The 18,275-nt window shown below is 37.3% G+C and overlaps 1 protein-coding gene across 1 annotated transcript in view; it reads left to right on the top strand.

Moving 5' to 3' along the window:
- Positions 1–18,059, top strand: part of ERLEC1 (endoplasmic reticulum lectin 1) — a 30,245-nt gene extending 12,186 nt beyond the window's left edge. Inside the window, exons 9-14 of the mRNA XM_080939059.1 lie at positions 5,976–6,137; positions 6,743–6,802; positions 10,228–10,352; positions 14,688–14,765; positions 15,002–15,077; positions 17,818–18,059. Coding sequence (XP_080795185.1) covers positions 5,976–6,137; positions 6,743–6,802; positions 10,228–10,352; positions 14,688–14,765; positions 15,002–15,077; positions 17,818–17,889 — 573 coding nt within the window. The 3' untranslated portion in view covers positions 17,890–18,059. The remainder of the gene's footprint in view (positions 1–5,975; positions 6,138–6,742; positions 6,803–10,227; positions 10,353–14,687; positions 14,766–15,001; positions 15,078–17,817) is intronic.
- The last annotated feature ends 216 nt before the right edge of the window (positions 18,060–18,275 follow it).

Below are 18,275 nucleotides of genomic sequence, written 5' to 3'. Positions count from 1 at the left end.
TAAACCCCAGTGACCTTGAAGGGATGGTAGGCACTTCACCTGACTTCTGGGGAACCAGGCTCCTGTCACTAGCCACAACCCTCCATAAATTTGTGGCCATCAGTCACTTTAAGGCAGTGTCCCAAGCCCCTCCATAGGTAGAAGAAATGACAACAGGTCACATAGGCTCAAGACAGATCTTTGTTATGATGAGGTACCAAAAGGCCTGGAATCTTAGCCAATAAACTTTCCTTCCTAGACACTCCTTCCTGCAAAAGGTATTTAATCTTAGGCCCACCCTGAGAAGTGGGGTGCAGTTTTACTCGTCCACTTTCTGCCATGACAATAAATGCCTTAAAACCATGGACTGCCTCTTTTCATCTGGATCTGCTGTGGGGAGCCATGGAGAAGGCCTTCGCCAACAAGCAGCCATCTAATCTCCCTTAGAAGGCCTCTCTGTGCTTCCAGCCACAAGCAAGCTCAAGCCCACCACAGTTACTTCGCATGAGGGACCAGCCAGAGCTCCCCTTTTTTACCCTCTGCCCAGGGCTTGATCCTCCCTGAGCAGCTGTACTCTGTGGTGGAGCAGACCTGGGACCCCCCCCCCCATAACCCTACATGACAAGAACTTCAACTCTTTAAAGAAAGAAATTGAAGAAGATATCAGAAGATATAAAGATTTCCCATGCTCATAGATTAACATAGAAAAAATGGCCATCTTACCAAAAGCGATAAACAGATTCAATGCAGTTCTCATCAAAATCCAAACAGAATTCTTTATTGACCTTAAAAGAGCAATTCTCAACTTTAGTTGCAAAAACAAAAATCCTAGTTTAGCTTTAACCATTCTAACCCAAATATGCCCATGCAAAGAAAACAGAACTCAATATGAATACAAGCAGCGTGCCTAGATTGGGCAGATCTACCACTATACTATCCGTTCCCCAGCTAGGAGATCCCTTATAACTTGTTTCTTCAGGACACATGCTTCAGCTTGATCTTCCTCTTCCTCTTCCTCTTCCAGCAGCCACCCCCTCTCCTCATTCTCCTACAGGAATTCTTATGCAAAAGGAAGATTATACTTGACAAGGTCTCATTTTTCCTTTTAGTATCAATTCTGAGACCTTCTCCATGTAGGTTTTCAGTTTCTTACTCTGTTTATGTGCTAAAAATATTTATCCTAAGATATAATCTTCCCTCTGCATAAGAGAGAATTAGTAGAAGGTAACATGACTAAGATGCAGGCCATCTTTGTATCAATATGATTTAGGTGTGTGTCCTGCAATTTCCTTTCTACCAAAGCTAACTCTTTCTCAGCCTCAGCTGATAGTATTCTTGGGCTATTTAAATCTTTAACACCTTGTATGATTTGAAATAAATTGCTTAGCTCTTGAGTGGCCAAGCCAATCACAGGTCTCAGCCAGTTAATATCTCCTAGTAGTTTCTGAAAATCATCAAGGGTCCTTAATTGGTTTCTTCTAATTTGTACCTTTTGTGGCCTAACCCTTTGCAGATTTATTTTATACCCTAGATAATAAATAAAATTTCCTCTTTGTATTTTTTCAGGGGCAATTTGCAATCCCCAGCAAGGCAAAGGTTTTTGTTGTTTTGTTTTGTTTTACCTCATTAAACATTCTTTCCAGGATATTTATATTTGGATCAGCCAATAGGATGTCATCTATATAATGATAAATAATAGATTGGGGAAATTGTTTGTGAACCATCTCCAATAGCTGTTGTACAAAATATTGGCACAAGATAGGGCTATTTAACATTCCTCGTGGCAGGACTTTCCAATGATATCTTTTTACTGGGTGATCTTTATTGAAGGTAGGTATTGAGAAAGCAAACCTTTCCTTATCGAATTCATGTAGAAAAATTGTGGAAAAAAAATCTTTCAGGTCAATCACTATGATAGGCCATTCCTTAGGCAACAAGGAAGGCAGTGTGAATCCATCAGTTGAATAATCTTCTTAAACGCTCTGAGATCTGTCAACATCTTCCATTTGCCAGATTTTTTTTTTTTTTTTAAATGATAAATACTGGAGAATTCCAAGGGCTGTTAGACTCCTCTATATGCTGAGCCTCCAGCTTCTCCGGGACTGGCTGTTCTAATGCCTGTAGTTTTTCTTTTGTCATAGACCAAATGGGTTGGTCAACCACCTTAGTGGCAAGGCTGTTGGAGTCTTAACAGCAGTGGCTCCGTGGGGTAAAACTAAAGTCAGCCTCTGCTGTATCTTGTTTATGGACAGCTTGGACAGTCTGTAACTGCCTTTGATAGTGTTTCCTGACTAATTTAAAATTTTTATTAGGAGCCTGATGGGTTTCATAGCCAGACACTGAAACCGAGGGGATATTAATTTGGGTTTTCCACTGCTGTAACAGATCTCTTCCCCATAAGTTAATGGCTATATCAGCCACATATGGTCTCAATTGTCCTACTTGACCTTCTGGTCCTATACATTTAAGCCACCTGGTACTTTGCTTTATTTGTAATAAAGTGCCAACACCTTGAAATTAGATATCCACTTTTTGAAGTGGCCAAGTAGCAGGCCAAGACTTGGAGAGCTGATGATGACATCTGCTCCAGTGTCACCCATTCCTTCAAGTTCAGTATTGCTTACTAGTATTTTTAGTTTTGACCTTTGATCCTCTATAGAAGTTTGCCGAAATATTCATTTTTGGCTCACTTTGATGCTTTTGGAATTGTCTATAGAACTTGCCTCAGCCTTGTCTGGTCTCAGAACACCTGTTTTTGAAGCAGTAACATTTATTTGTTCTGAGGAAGAGAACTCTCCCTGCCTACCATTTGGGCCTGCTAGAGGCCCCCCTAGGAGTTTTTTGGCAAAGTGTTGCCCCATTTGTCTGTTATTGTTCTACATTCCCTAGTCAAATTTAACATATTCCAGGAGGCATAGGCCCCCTTTTGGTATTACTTTGGTTTTTCTTGCAGTTATTTCTGAAATGACCCTGCTCACCACAATTAAAACACTTGAAATCTCGGGTCATCTCTAGCTACCTAGTGGCAGCTTCTATTAGTTATATCAGGTGAGCAAGATCCAACATCAGCTGTATATCTAATCCATTCATCTACTGATGCTGACCTTGCCCTCAGTGGTCTGATTACTTCCTTGAATTCCACATTCAAATTTTCAAAGGCTAAAAACTCAGTTATTGCCTTTCTTGCAGTTGAGTCTGATAACACTCCTTTCTACAACTGAGGTTAGCCTTTGTAAAAAGTCAGGGAAAGTTTCTTTAGGCCCTTGTATGACTTGATTGAATGGTTCGAGTTTTTTCCCTGATTCTGTGACTTGGTCCAAGGCCTTTGAGGCTAATAGTCAACACAGTGCCAGAGTTTCTTCATCATATACAGCCTGCACTTCTACCTCAGCAAAGCGACCTTCACCAAGCAGCTGATCTGTGGAAATCTCTCTACCCCTGGGTCTATTTTGTCGTGCTATCTCCCTCGTCTCTTCATGCTATCTCCCTCGTCTCTTCTCTCCACTTGAGAACCACTGTAAATTTGCGGCAGGCTCTAGTATTGCTATTGCCATATCTCTCCTGTCTTGGGGGATTATTCTATTTTTAATAGCCTAAGAAATCAGGATTTGTTTTACTACAGGTGAATTCATTCCAAACTTGGTGACACTTTCTTTAAATTTCCTCAGTTCTAGCACATCCATGGGTTGCCATTCAAATTCCACAACCCTGTAGATGATCATCGTCTGGAGGTCTTTGTTGTATATTAACTAGATAGACTAAAGATTGTATTCTAATAACCTTCAGTTGGCTTTCTCTAATTTTATCTTCTGTCTGTACCTGAGTATTTTCCTTCATTGAAAATTTAAATTCCTCCCTTAAAGTTGATGTCCACAGCTACAGTGTACTCATATACATTAAGTAAATAAATCTTAAAAAAAAAAAAAAAAAAACAAACCGAGCCATCTATTATTCTGGTTTTGTTTGTTTTGGGATTTTTGTTTTGTTTTGTTTTTCTTGTTTTTTTTTTTTTTTTTAGAACTTACTCTGTAGACCAGTTTGAGGCCATCCTCAAACACACAAAAATCTGCCTGTCAAGTCTTAAGATTAAAGGTATGTGCCACACCATACCTGGATGTTTTGTTCTAACTTGAGTAATTTACCCTAAAATAACAGTGACTGCCTATCAAGGAAGCAGTAAGTCAGGCTTGCATTTTTGCCATTGTTACTACATAGTTCAGCTGCGGGTCTCACTCAGCAGCCCTGTGGTTTTCCTGCTATGGACCTTGTGTACTTTAGGTCATTAGTTTTACCTATTGGACCTAAACCACTTAGAACTTAATACTGTCTCCTTTACATTTAATGTTTACCTTTAAGATAGTGTCACGAGATACTTTGTCAATAGGCTTTGGGTGTGAATAGGATTATATAATAAAATTTTATGAGCCTTGTTTTTTCTCTTTTGTTTGTGTTTTGAACAGGAGTTCTCATAGCCCAAACTGGCCTCATTCTAATGAACCAAGCAGCCAAGGGTGACCTTGAATTCCTAAACTTCCTACTTCTGGTTCCTGAGTACTGGAATTAGAAGCCTGAACCATCATACCTGCCTAGCATCCATTAAAAACAAAACAAAAAAAAAAAAAGCACATTTTTTGTTTTGATTGTGTGAAAAAGAGTAGTCATTGGTTTCTAAGTGAATAACTATTCAAGGACTCCTGTAAGTTGCAATGGATTTAAAAGTCACATTCTGTTAAGTGACAACCACCATATCAACTGAAAAAGGAGACAGCATATTCATTGAAAATTATCAGAAAACTTCTCAAGATTTGTAAATTACCCAGTTTGATCAATACACTCATTTATTCAATACTGGTTTAAATTTATTTCTTCTTCATTGAGAGTTAATATTCAGGTAACCATCAGATCCTAGTTTATTAACATTGTTGACAAATAACATTTCTTTCCACACTAACTTTGTCACTTTAGGTTCCTGTCAACCTGACCTGGGTTACAACAATTCCTTATTTAACACTTTACCTTTAGGTTTGTCCCAAAAATTACTCATTACTTGAGACTTCTAAAGTAATTTACTTAAAACTGTGTTCACTTGGAACTAAGAGTATACCTGGGTGCGTATTGTAAGGACCTAGTTGCATACATTCTTATTCTCTCTGTCTGTCTGTCTGTCTGTCTGTCTGTCTGTCTGTCTGTCTCTCTCTCTCTCTCTCTCTCTCTCTCTGACACACACACACACACACACACAAACACACACACACACACACACACACACACACACACACACCTGTACCTTTGCTTAATACCTGCAAGCCAACATCCAGATCTCTTACTTAGCTAGTTTCCCTAATGGGTCTTTCCTTCAAATCATGAATATATACAACAAACACAATTTACCTAAGACAGTTATATGTACAAATGTCACAGATCATTCACCTTTCAGGGGTTGTTGATCATGATTTCTCTTGATAAAGTCTTCATATTTCAATTCTGCATCAAAAGTCTTTTCCATCTACCCTTCCTTTACAGGTCTGCAGTTGTTAATTCCCTTATTACTTTGGATCTACTTGAGTAAATTTCAGGTTCCTCCAAAGCAACAACCAGTTCAGCTACATTTAAGTAATTACAACTGATGATACTATTTTCTCCCTGCCAACTCCTTTTCATCCTACTTGTTACCTGAGCTTTACCCTTTAGGGCTTCTACAAAAATAAGTGTAAAGATGCAAATCATAGTCCTGAAGTCCTTGACAAAAGGAAGACAAAAGTACACAAAAGGGACATTTTCCCAATGTGTGCCATGGCATTATCATTCCTGGCACTTGGAGGTAAAGCTAACATTTTTCTAGACTTTTCACTAGTCACAAAATTCCCCTTTATTAAAACATTAAAATTAAGTGGGGAAGAAAACTTTTCCAAATTTCTGTCTGATTTTAAAATAACAAGCTGTAATGGAAGAACATGTGATGAAACTTATAAACATGTCGGTCTGCTTAATTTTAGGAAGATTTGCCATCTGCTAAAGAAGAAAGATTTCCAGCCATCCACAAACCTATTGCTGTTGGCTCTCAGCCAGTGCTCACTGTTGGAACAACCCACATTTCCAAGCTGACAGATGACCAGCTCATAAAGGAATTCCTTAGTGGCTCTTATTGCTTTCATGGGGTAAGGAAGTGAAACTGTCATTTAAATTTTATCTTACAACCTTACATGTAGTACCTAACCCATGTCTATTGGGAGCACTGAACAAAAGGGTCCAGAGAGAAATCACAGCTCATGCCATCACCAATGAACATTTCTTTTGTGTAGTCACACACCACACACATCTCTACAGTCTCATTCATGCCTATTAATTATATTCTTCCTACTCATAAAAGTTTGACATTTTTCCTATGGCAGCGTGTATGATTTTGGTTGATGGTTAGAATGGGCATCAGTGATTTATTTCTTACATTTTGGTTATGCAGCAATCAAGAGTTCAAACCTGAGCTATGTTTTAAAGGTAACATTTGCTCTGACTCTTAAGACCAGTGTAAATACACTCAAAGGTTTTTTGTTTCTGTTTTTGAGACAGGGACTCACATATAGCCCTGACTGTCCTGGAACTCACTGTATAGACCAGGCTGTCATATTTGGTTTTGTTGTTTTAATTCTAAACCATACTATTGATCTTATAAATCATAAAAATTATATATACTTCCTGCTATAAAGTGGCATTATTACGTCAGTCTCCCTTTCTGTGTATAACTTTCTCTGTTTCTTTCCTTTAGGGTGTTGGTTGGTGGAAATATGAATTCTGCTATGGCAAACATGTACATCAATATCATGAGGTATAGAATAACAACAAACCAGGTTGTTTATTTGTTTTTTAGGGCCCTCCTAGATAATGTTAAGTGTTCTGAACATTGAACTACATCACCATACCTGGATTAAAGTTTTTAAAGTCTGTGATGGCTAGAGATTTGGCTCAGCAGTTTAGCATGTGTACTGTTCTTGTAGATGACCTAAGTTTGATTCCTGGCACCCATATGAGGCAACTCACAACTGCCTGTTAACTCCAGCTCTAGGAAACCCAGTGCCTCCTGTACCTCTACAGTTACCTGTACTCAAGTGTGCAACATGCACATAGACACATAATTAAAAAATGAATAGTTTTTTTAAATCTCCTGTGGAAAAAAGAAAGGCTTTAATACTACTTTCAATTGTGAGGTGATTTTAATATGGAAATATTAACCAGAGTATTCCAAGATTTTTAGACTGGAAAACTTAGTATTAACTGATTTCAGTCATCTTAAAAGAATATAGCTTGTTAACTGTCTGTGTTCTTAAACTTCCCTGAGCCTAGTAGACTAATAGGCTATTGGGCTGTCCTAATTTAGAGTTATTCTTATAATTCATCCTTAAGAAATGAAGAGATAGTAGGATAGTACATTGATTATAGAATTAATCAAACTTGGTAAATGTACCACCTTTCTCAGCTAAAAGAAAGTACTATTTCATTCATCTTCTGGCTTTTTTTTTTTTTTTTTTTTTTTTTTTTTTTTTTTTTTTGGTTTTTTTTGTTGTTGTTTTATTTTTGAGTCTTTAGCTCAAACTACCTACAAACTCCCTCTATAGCTAGGAAAGACTTTGAACATCTGATCCTCCTACCTCTACTGAGTATTAGGCTTACATGCATACCCTAATATACTACCTGTTTAAAATGGTGCTAAGTGTCAAACTTGGGTTGTTCTACATGATAGGCAAGCATTCTATGAACTGAGCCTCATCCCCAGTCCACTATGAAAGTATTTTAATGAGCATTTTAGATAGTTACATTAGTCTAGTTTTTCAGAGTTTTGTTGTTATTACTTGATTTGGATTGGGTTAAGTTGAAGGTTTTATTTATTTATTTTGATTGTTTCAGGTTTGTTTAGTTTGGGGGCTTTGGTTGGTTTGGGTTTTCGGGATTTTTTGTTTGTTTGTATGGTTGGTTGGTTGGTTGATTGATTGGTTAGTTGAGACTAGGTCTTACTAACTCAGAATGTCAATCCCCATAAGTGCTGGAGTTACAGATATGCACACTGGAAAAAAAAGGAAAACAAACAAACAAAAAACACCTTCCAGAAAGTTGATACAGTTATTTTAATGACTCTTTCCCATATACTTAACACATTCCCATATAATTTACCAAATTTAATCTGTCCTAGGTCATGTGACCTATATATTTCTGATGGATCTACTAGGTTATTAGTATTAAAATATCCTAATTCTATATAAATATATAGAGAATGATAATAAAATATAAGGAATTAGTATATATATTAGAAAATAGTTTGCCAGTTACTAAGTACTTTATACATTTACTCATTTAATCCTCAAAACACCTTTCAGAAAGTCAAAGGTTCAGGAACATAAACAAGGGTTTTACATAGGCAATAAATAAAAAGACTGGAATTCAAACCCCCACAGCCTTGCTCCCTATGCAGCTTTCTAGTCATTTCGTATTCTGATCCCTGTCTGGAAATTAACAAGGCTAGTTGCTGGGGCCAAAAAAAATGAAGGAAAGAAACACAATTGCTCTTTTCCTTTAGGCAACAAAGTCTATGAGGGAAGTGACTGCACATTGTACTTGCTGCTTAACAAGTTTTCTGTACTATTAATCAGAAGTACATCATTGCTTAGCATGATTACCTGGCACAAAATATGAAGGACAACAAGGAATAAGGAGAGAAAGAGGACAAGAGCTTACTTTTGTAAGACAACGTATAGTGTTTTTGTTTTCTTTAAAAAGAACAGTAAAGGCAGAATCAGGAAATGATTCTGTATGGTTTTGATACAGAAATAAGTGTGCCATCAAATTAGCTGTGGAGACTGTAAAACTCCAAAGTTCCTATTTAAAAGTAGAGAGGTGAAGTAAAGATTAACTGTAAGGTAAGGCGGCTGAGTCCATTCTTGTACTGCTATAACAGCATACTACAAACTGGGTAACTTAATATAAAAGAAACTAGATTTTACATTTCGAGAGGTTATCAAAGCGTCTGCCATCTCTTGAGGTCCTTCTTGTTTCATCTCATGAAACAAAGCAAAAGGAGACAGGGGTAAGAATGCTTTCAGCTGTGTAGAGATGGTTTAGTGATTCATAGAACTAACTGCTCTTCCAAAGGACCAGGCTTCCATTTCCAGCATTACATGGTCACTTATAAGCATCTGTAACCCTAGTCCTAGGAAATCCAGCATTTTGTTCTGGTCACATGGGCAGCAGGTGTCCTTACACTGCACAGACATACATTCAGACAAGATAACCATATACCTAAATTAATTTCTTAGTGTAAAAAGGGTAGGATTTTAAACTCAGAGCATCCTATCATAAGGATACAGCACTCAAGACTTAAATATCACCTATCACTTTCTACTTCCCCATGCTGTAAATTTAGGAATGTTTTGGGAGGGATACATTCAACTCATAACAGTATCACAGTAGTGGTTGTAGGGCCTTGACTGAGTGGTAAAGTACTTCCCCAGTATGTTTTTTCTTTATTTTTTTTAAATATTTATTTATTATCATTGTATGTGTACTTGATATAATCAAAAGTTTATATCATGGATTTGATGCCCCTCTCTCAAAAAAATTATAGTAGTATGTCTATGATTGAGTAAAATACATATTAGCAATTAAATGTGTGGTTTAGGAGCTTGAGGTGTTGGCATTGACTCAAAAAAAGTAAGGTTCTGGCAAAATGCCTCAGCAAATGAAAGAATGTGCTGTGTAAGTCTTACAACCTGAATTTGAACTCAAATCCTGCAGTGGTGAAAAGAAAAGACAGTTCCAAAGAGTTGTCTTCTGACCTACCTTCACAGCACTTCGAGTACATATGCCTTCACACATATATAAGAAACTAAAGAAAAAAACATCTCCAGGAAGAAATTGATACAACAAAAAGAAAAATGGGAAAAGATATTGAGGTACAAGCTACTTCATCTGGAATTAGGCTAAATTACATTATTCAGAGAAACAGAATAAAGATCACTTAAATTCTTCTTCCTCACTCTGACTGACATCATCACATCGTTATCCAGTAAATGGACGAAGATGAGGACGGGGGATTATAGGGGGGTCTATTTACTCATGTCCAACATGCATTACTAACTACAAACACTGTCACGGGCACCCTATGGCTCATTGGTGAAGGTACCAGATGCCAAGACTGACAACTGAGCATATACAAAAAAAGGTAAATGTAATTTTAAAATTTAGTATTTTTCTATATACTAGGACAAAGATAATGGGAAAACTTCTGTAGTTGTGGGGACATGGAACCAAGAAGAGCATGTTGAGTGGGCTAAGAAAAATACTGCTAGAGCTTATCATCTTCAAGACGATGGCACCCAGACAGTCAGGTAAAGACTATTTGCCTTTAAAACTGACTGTTATGGAAGATTGGGGAAGGACTGCAGGCCCGAAGGGGAACTGCACAGGAAAACCAACAGTATCAATTAACCTGGACCCTTGGTGCTCTCAAGTGACTGAATACCAACCACAGAGCAATCACAGGCTGGACCTATAACAGTTTATGTGCAGCTTGGTCTTTTTGTGGGTCCTCCAACAAATAGAATGGGGGCTGTCCCTAAAGCTGTTGCCTCTCTGTGGAATATGTTCTCCTAACTAGCTGCCCTGTCTGGCTTCAGTGGTAGAAGATGTGCATAGCCCTGTAGAAACTGGATGTGCCAAGGTGGGGGGGATACACAGTAGGGGACCTCTACCCTCTCAGGAGAAGGGGAAAGAAATGGGGGAAGGGACTGTGTGAGCTGGGAGATGAGGAAAGTGGGCAGCGATCAGATAAAGTGAATAAAAAATATGCAAAAAATAATTTTAAAAGACTCATATTTTTGAGGGCAATTTTTAAAATTTATTTATTCTCTCATATATTACATCATGGTGGCCAGTTTCTCCTCCCAGCTCTCCTAACTTCCCAGCCCACCAGGGAAAAGACCTCCCTTCAGGGATATCGACCAAACATGGCATATCAAGGAACAGTAAGACTAGTCACCTCCCCTCATATTAAGGCCATCTGAAGCAATCTGGTAGAAGGACAAGGGTCCCAAAAGTAGGCAAATGCATCAAACAAATCCCACTCCCACTTTGAGGAGTCTCACGAAAACACCAAGCTGCACGACTCTTAACACATGTGCGTGCTCCCTGATTGTATGTTCGCTCTCAGCCCCTGAGATCAGGATTGTGGATTCCGTGGGTTTTCAGCAGGATGGATTCCATGAGCTCCGCCTATCTCACTTGTCAGACTTTACCCAGACATCAATCTACACTGCAGCAGAGTATCATTAGGCATCAGTTCACTGACCTTTTTGATTCTATCCTAGGTATCTGTGTCTTCTAGGCAGTATCAGGGATTACCTCCATCTCATGGCATGGGTCTCAAACTGGACCAGTCATTGATTAGCCATTCTTACAAGACCTGTGCCAGAACCTGGCAGAACAATTTATAGGTCAAAGGTTTGTGTGCCCATATTGCTGTCCCAGCCCCACCACTAGAAACCTTGCCTGATTAAAGGATGTGGCTGGTTCAAGCTTCCTATCCCCCATTAGTAGAAGTCTTAGGTAGGGTCACCCTAATAGATTCCTAGAAGTTTGGATTGCATTAGGTTTCCACCTTGCCCCCAAATTGCTTCCCAGTTCCAGTTGTCTCTCCCAGTACTCTCTCCCTCCATCCTCTCCCCACCTGATCCCTCCTATTCCTGCCTTCAGACCCCCTGCAACATGTATTGTTTCCTGTTCCCAGGGACATCCATGGATCTCCCATCTTTATCCGTCCATGCTACTTAGCCCCTCTGGGTCTGCGGATTGTAGCACAGTTATTCTCTACTATTAATATTCATTTATAAGTGAATACATACCATGTTTGTCATTCTGGTAACCTCAGTCAAAATGATCTTTTCTAGTTTCAGCTATTCACCTGCAAATTTCAGATGTCATTGTTTTTAACAGCTTAGTAATACTCCATTGTGAAAGTATGGCATATTTCCTTTATCCATTCTTTGGTTGAGGGACATCTGGGTTGTTCCCACTTTCTGACTATTATCCAAAAAGCTGCTATGAAATAGTTGAGCACATGTCTTTGTGGTAGGATATATACCCAGGTATATGCCCAGGAGTGGTATGTAGATCCATTCCCAATTTTCTGAGAAACTGCCATATTGATTTCTATAGTGGCTATACAAGTTTGCACTCCCACCAGCAGTGGAGGCGTGTTTCTCTTGCCAGCATGAACTGTCACTAGTGTTTTTGATCTTAACCATTCTGACAAGTGTAAGATGGAATCTCAGAGTTGTTTTGATTTGCATTTCCCTTATAGCTAAGGATGTTGAACATTTCTTTAAGTGCTGCCTCTGTGGAGAAATTTCTGATTAGATAGATCTGTACCCCATTTTTAAATGGGTTATTTGGTTTGATGGTGTCTAGTTTCTTGAGTTCTTTATATATATTGGATATTAATTAACTGTCAGATATAGAGCTGGTAAAAAATCATTTCCCATTCTATAGGCTGCTGTTTTGTCCTATTGACAGTATTTTTTTTTTTTTTTTTTTTTTTTTGGCCTTACAGAAGCTTTTCAGTTTCATGAGATCCCATTTATTAATTATTGATCTTAGTGCCTGTGCTATTAGTGTTTTATTCTGGAGGTGTCTCCTGTACTGTTCCATTCAAGGCTTTTCTACATTTTCTCTTATATCAAGTTCAGTGTATCTGGTTTTATGTGAAGGTATTTGATCCACTTGGGCTTGAAAAACTCAAAATATTGACAGATGAAAATTTTAGCTATACAGAGTAAGACATGATGCTACATGCCTTTAATCCCAGCATTTGGGAGACAGAGCTGAATTTGAGGCCAGCCTGGTCTACTTAGTGAGTTCCAGGGCAGCCAGGGTTATGTAGAAAGACCCTGCCTTTATCAAAAAAAAAAAAAAAGTTAAATTTAAACATGGGTAAAATTTTAGGTCAGTGCTATTTAGGGAACAGCCTTTAGATTCCTTTCCTTTGCAGAAAGAAGCAACCCAGTGTCAAGAATACAGTCATCAACTGCACATGCCGATGCATGTCTTTAATATAAATTAGGGCTAGACAAACTGTCTTTAAAAAAAAAAAAGAAGTCATAGAAAATAGGCTGCCTAGGTTCAAATGCTGGCTGGCTCTTTTGTAGTAGTAACTTAGGAAAATTAAATTATCTGTAAGTCTCAAGTATCAACTTATATCCTTATAAGGTAATGAGGACACTTAAATAAAATAACCTAGTTTAGCCATAGCATGCACTAAACTACATGCTATCCTTTATAGTGATGGTGATCTAAGACTGGCTGTGATGTTCATGACAATGACTCTATTCTTTAGTTTTATTGTTCTATTTTCTCTTGTAGGTTTATTTATTTTTATTGTGTGTATTTAAGTGTTTGCCTGAATGTGTATGTGTGTGTGTGTGTGTGTGCGCATGCGCACCATATGTGCATCTCTTGCCCACAGTGGCTAATAGAGGGTGTTGGATTCCTTGGAAGTAGAGTTATGAGCTTCCACAGGGATACTGTTGTGAGCTTCCACAGGGATACTGGAAATTGAACCCAGGTCCTCTGAGAGAGCAGTGAATGCTTTTAACCACTGAGCCGTCTCAGTTTTATTCCTTGTATAGTGAGGGAGATTTAAGCCTCCATCCATGTTAGATAAGTGCTCTAACACTGAGCTAACTCCCCACTTCCAACAGTTTGATTTGGTTAGAACTGGGAGCTAACATTTGTGTTTATAAGTTTCTAACTTGTTAAATATACTTTGTCATTTCCTCTTCTTACTTAGTTTTTGTTAGGTAGTGCTTACTTACCTTTTGTGCTATATAAGTATATTTTATTGTACCAGAAGTGAAGTAATCTTACTTCTCAAGAATAACTGCTTAAGCTCTTCTTATAATCCCATATCCAGTGCATTTAAAAGATTAATTCTTGTTCCCTCTCAAATGATAGTTTTTGTTTCTTTCTGAAACAGAAAGTAGTGAGGAATTGTTTTTAAAAAAAATATGCTGACTTTTCAGGCTGACCAGAGTCCAAGTTAGGAAAATAAAAGTAAAAATACTTAAATGTTCAATGTGCCAGACAAATTATTTTAGATGGATGTTTCCTGCAAAAATAGTGTTTATGGCTTCATGCACTCAACATTGAAGCATAACAGAGTGTGACTAGAAAATAAAAAATTTTCCTTTAGATATTGCTCACTCTGAGAGTTATGCCTTGGCAGAGCATTGAATTTTTTTGTGCCATATACAGAAGAGTATGTAATGGGATCAGCTTGATGGAAAACATAAAGAAAGAATTGTTTCACCAAACAACATGCTGATCTGGGCAAACGGGTATCTTTAAAACAGTAACTTTTATTACTTTGTTTTGGTTGGTTGGTTGGTTGGTTGGTTGGTATTTGAGAGAGTCCTCAAGCTCACAGCAATCCTGCCCCTTTATCCTCCTAAGGACTGCTGTTAGAAGTATTGAGTTACCATACCAAGCTCAAAAAACTTTGAATCTGACCTATATGTGATATGGATACTATTAAGAAAGATAGTACAAAGTTTCTCTGATTTGTATTTTCCTTATAGACTCTGACTCTGTGATGTAACCTTCTCACCTACCCATTACAGTTATTCTAATTACTGAAACTGTAATAAAGCTTGTATGTTTCTCCAACTCAGGATGGTGTCACATTTTTATGGAAATGGGGATATTTGTGATATAACTGACAAACCCAGACAGGTGACTGTAAAACTAAAGTAAGTCGGATCCTTTTCTTTTACCTACTTTTCATTGACTAAGGTTTTACATAAGATATAATAACTAAATAAATTATTAAATTGTGTTTTAAATTAACATAGCTAAATAGTTATTAAATTATTAAATCTAAGTTAAATTATGCTGAGTCCACTTAAAGTTTTTATAGATTAATAGGATAACGAAAGTACCTGTTTTTTATGACATAGGCAGTACCTTAAAGTACTCTGTATTTTAGGTGTAAAGAATCAGATTCTCCGCATGCCGTTACTGTGTACATGCTCGAGCCTCACTCCTGCCAGTATATTCTTGGGGTAAGTAAAATTAAAATAACCAAGAGTTTATTTAGGGGATAAGTGGCAGTATACTTACCTTGAGTGTGGGAGGTACTAAATTCAATCCCAGTACCACCAAATGAAAAGAATTAAATGTTGGACATATTTGAATTTTTTTGTGTTAAATCTATAAAGGGCATTCTTCATGCCTAACATGCAGGAAGCCCTGGGTTTAATTCTTAGCACTACATAAAGCCAACCAGATATGGAGCTGCACCTGTAATCCCAGTGCTTAAGAGGTAGAGGCAGAAGAATAATTTGTTCAAGGTCAAAGCCAGCCTGGCATATATGAGATCCTATCTCAAAGCACAGATCTTAAATGTGAGTTTGATAATTTCACAATTTTAAAGAGCATTGTAAATATCATCCAAAATAAGGTTTGCCACAGAAGAAAGTTCTCTCATACCCCTGATCAGGTAGGTATCCAAAAGATACTTCTTTCTAGTTTCTCATATGATAGATTAGGTTTGCTTCATTTGGGATGCCACATGAATGGAGTTGCATTGTGTGCCTGGTTTCTCATACTCAGAAATATTGAATAGATTAGTACTTCATTCTCTTTGCATTGCCACATCCTATTCTTTGGTGTAAGTATTCTCTTCTACAGATGAACATTTAATTCATTTTCACTTTTTTTTGTTTGTTTTTTTATGATGAATAAGGCCTCTGTGTTTCCATTCATTATGGTTACATACCTGTGTGTGGAATTTTTAAGTCATGAGTAAATATACCTCCTACCAAATGACTCACTAAAATGCTACTGTTATATAATCAACTACCAGCAGTACATGAGAATGAACTTACTCAGTCTCCTCACTAGCTTTTTTTTTCTTCAGTTTTTCTTAGTCATTTTAGTAGGTTTAGTTTGCATTCCTCATACAATTAATGATACAGAGTACCCTTTCATGTCATTTTGGTATTCATTTATGTTTGTGAAAATTTATATCTAGCCAGACTTTACTAAATAAAAGGTTATCCTGCTACTTCCTAAAATGGTTAGGAAACCTTTATTCAGTGCTGTTTTCATTAGAACCAAGACATACAGGGAGGACATTTGATTGAAATACATTGTATACGTGTATCAAATTCCAAATGGATGGATGGATGGATGGATGGATGGATGGATGGATGGATGGATGGATGGATGGATGGATAGATAGACAGACAGACAGATAAAATAATACTATTACAATAGAAGAAACAAGCAAAACTCAACTCTGAATACAGAAAGGACAGTAGCTCAGAATCAATAGCCACTAGGCTGCATGAGATGATTTAGAAAATAGAAAATCACAAAGAACTGGCATTAAGGATCTAGGCTTCTTACTAAAGCAAGCCAGAGTTATCAGATATTTAGTACGGAGGTTCTCTCTCTTGGTATAAGTGGACTAGTCAGGCCAGAGACATGGCCCAAGGCATAATTTGACAGAGGTTCAAGGGAGACTACTGGTTAAAGAACAGAGTTAGTGTATGTATCTTACCCAAGTATTTTTGCTGTTGGTACTTATCTTCTGATTGATTGATTCTAGGAGGTCAGAAATATTCTGTATATAAACTTAGTATTATACACACCTTTTTCATACTCTGGCTTTCTCTTGTTTATTGTCTTCTGATTTAAAAAAAAACCCTATATTCTATTCTATCCAGCCTTTTTCTCTCTCTCTCTTTTTTCTTTTGTGGTTACTATGCTTTGTATTCCAAGGACTTTTTGTTGCCTCAGTCATGAACACACTCTCTTAACATTTTCTTCTAGAGACTCTATAATACTGACTGATTTGCTCTAAGTCTGCCTTTTTCTGTTTTTATCCCCTGTGAACTATGCATAGCTTCTAGGACTTATGGGTTTGTACAAATTGTAGAAAAAAATTTGCCATTATCTTCTCAAAGATTTTTTTTTGCCCTACTCCTTTTTCCCTGTTTCTGAAACTACTTTAACATACATATGTGAAACTGTTTCAAAATCTCAAAAACTTCCCTTTTTTTTTCACTCCACTCCTGCCCTATCCCATGTTTATAGGCAAGTCATTTCTGTTAACCTTCACCAGCCTCATTACTTCATTTGCCATTGATCATCTGTGACACACTTTTCATCTCTTAATATTTCCATTGGACTCTTATTATTTCTCTTCCTCTACTTAAAGTCTCTTTGGTCAATGTTCTCCACTGTTTTCTCTGATGTATGTTTGTTTTTTCTTTTGTTGTTTTGTTTGCTCACAATTATTATGACAAATGGCTCATCTTTAAGTTAGTGTTTACTTTGCCTTGTAAGTAGAACGGATAGTTTTACTGTTTTAGGGATGTAACTCTGGCTACAAACTCCTCCCATGTTCCTATTCTTTCTGTCTTGTCTCTTTTGCCATATTTACTGAGAGATAAAAATATTTTCGCCTATGTTGCTTTCATATGGATGACTAAACTTGTTTTTCAGAAAGCTCTATTTTTTATGCTAGGCATCATGAAACTTGTCTGTAACCCAGCACTCAGGATTGCCAAAGGAAAAGGTCAAGGCTAGACAGAGATATATGGCATGGCATGACCTCCAAAGAAAAAAGAAAAGAAAAAAGGGGCTGGGGAGAGAGAGAAGAGTCTAATTTGTAGGGGAAAATGTTAGGTGGTTTATCCAAATCCAGACCTTGCATATTTAGCAAATATATTCATTGAGAAAATACTAAGGAAATGTTCACCTCACTAACTTTCTTGTGTCATTATTATTCTTCAGGTTGAATCTCCAGTAATCTGTAAAATTCTAGATACAGCTGATGAAAATGGACTTCTTTCTCTCCCCAGTTAAAGGATATTAAAATTGAAGGAAAGAACTATGAGTGAAAACCATCACTTCCTCCTGAGCACATCTCATTGTAGAGTCTCATCATTGGACCTTGTCTATAGCATCACAAGGACTTGCAACCACACTGTGAAACTCCTGTGTATAAGAGATTACGGATAAACTTGTCAGGCAGAGTTTTGTCTCACTTCATTCATTTCGGTCTTTTATGAACTGATTGTATTTGACTTTTGCTTGGGTAATGTAATTTCAAAACAGTTTAGTCCAGCCTGTCAGATGTCATAAACCTTGTACTTGTTAAAGTATCTTAAATAATATAGTTACTGAATAAATTACAGCGTATATGACAAGCTAATGAAGTACAGATAATGAAGAAAGAAATTGCTAGGAGA

Source organism: Micromys minutus (assembly GCF_963924665.1).
Source record: "Micromys minutus genome assembly, chromosome: 1".
In the NCBI taxonomy this organism is placed as follows: domain Eukaryota; kingdom Metazoa; phylum Chordata; class Mammalia; order Rodentia; family Muridae; genus Micromys; species Micromys minutus.
The sequence above is the reverse complement of the archived record's forward strand: the minus strand, read 5'-3'. Positions and strand labels throughout refer to the sequence as shown.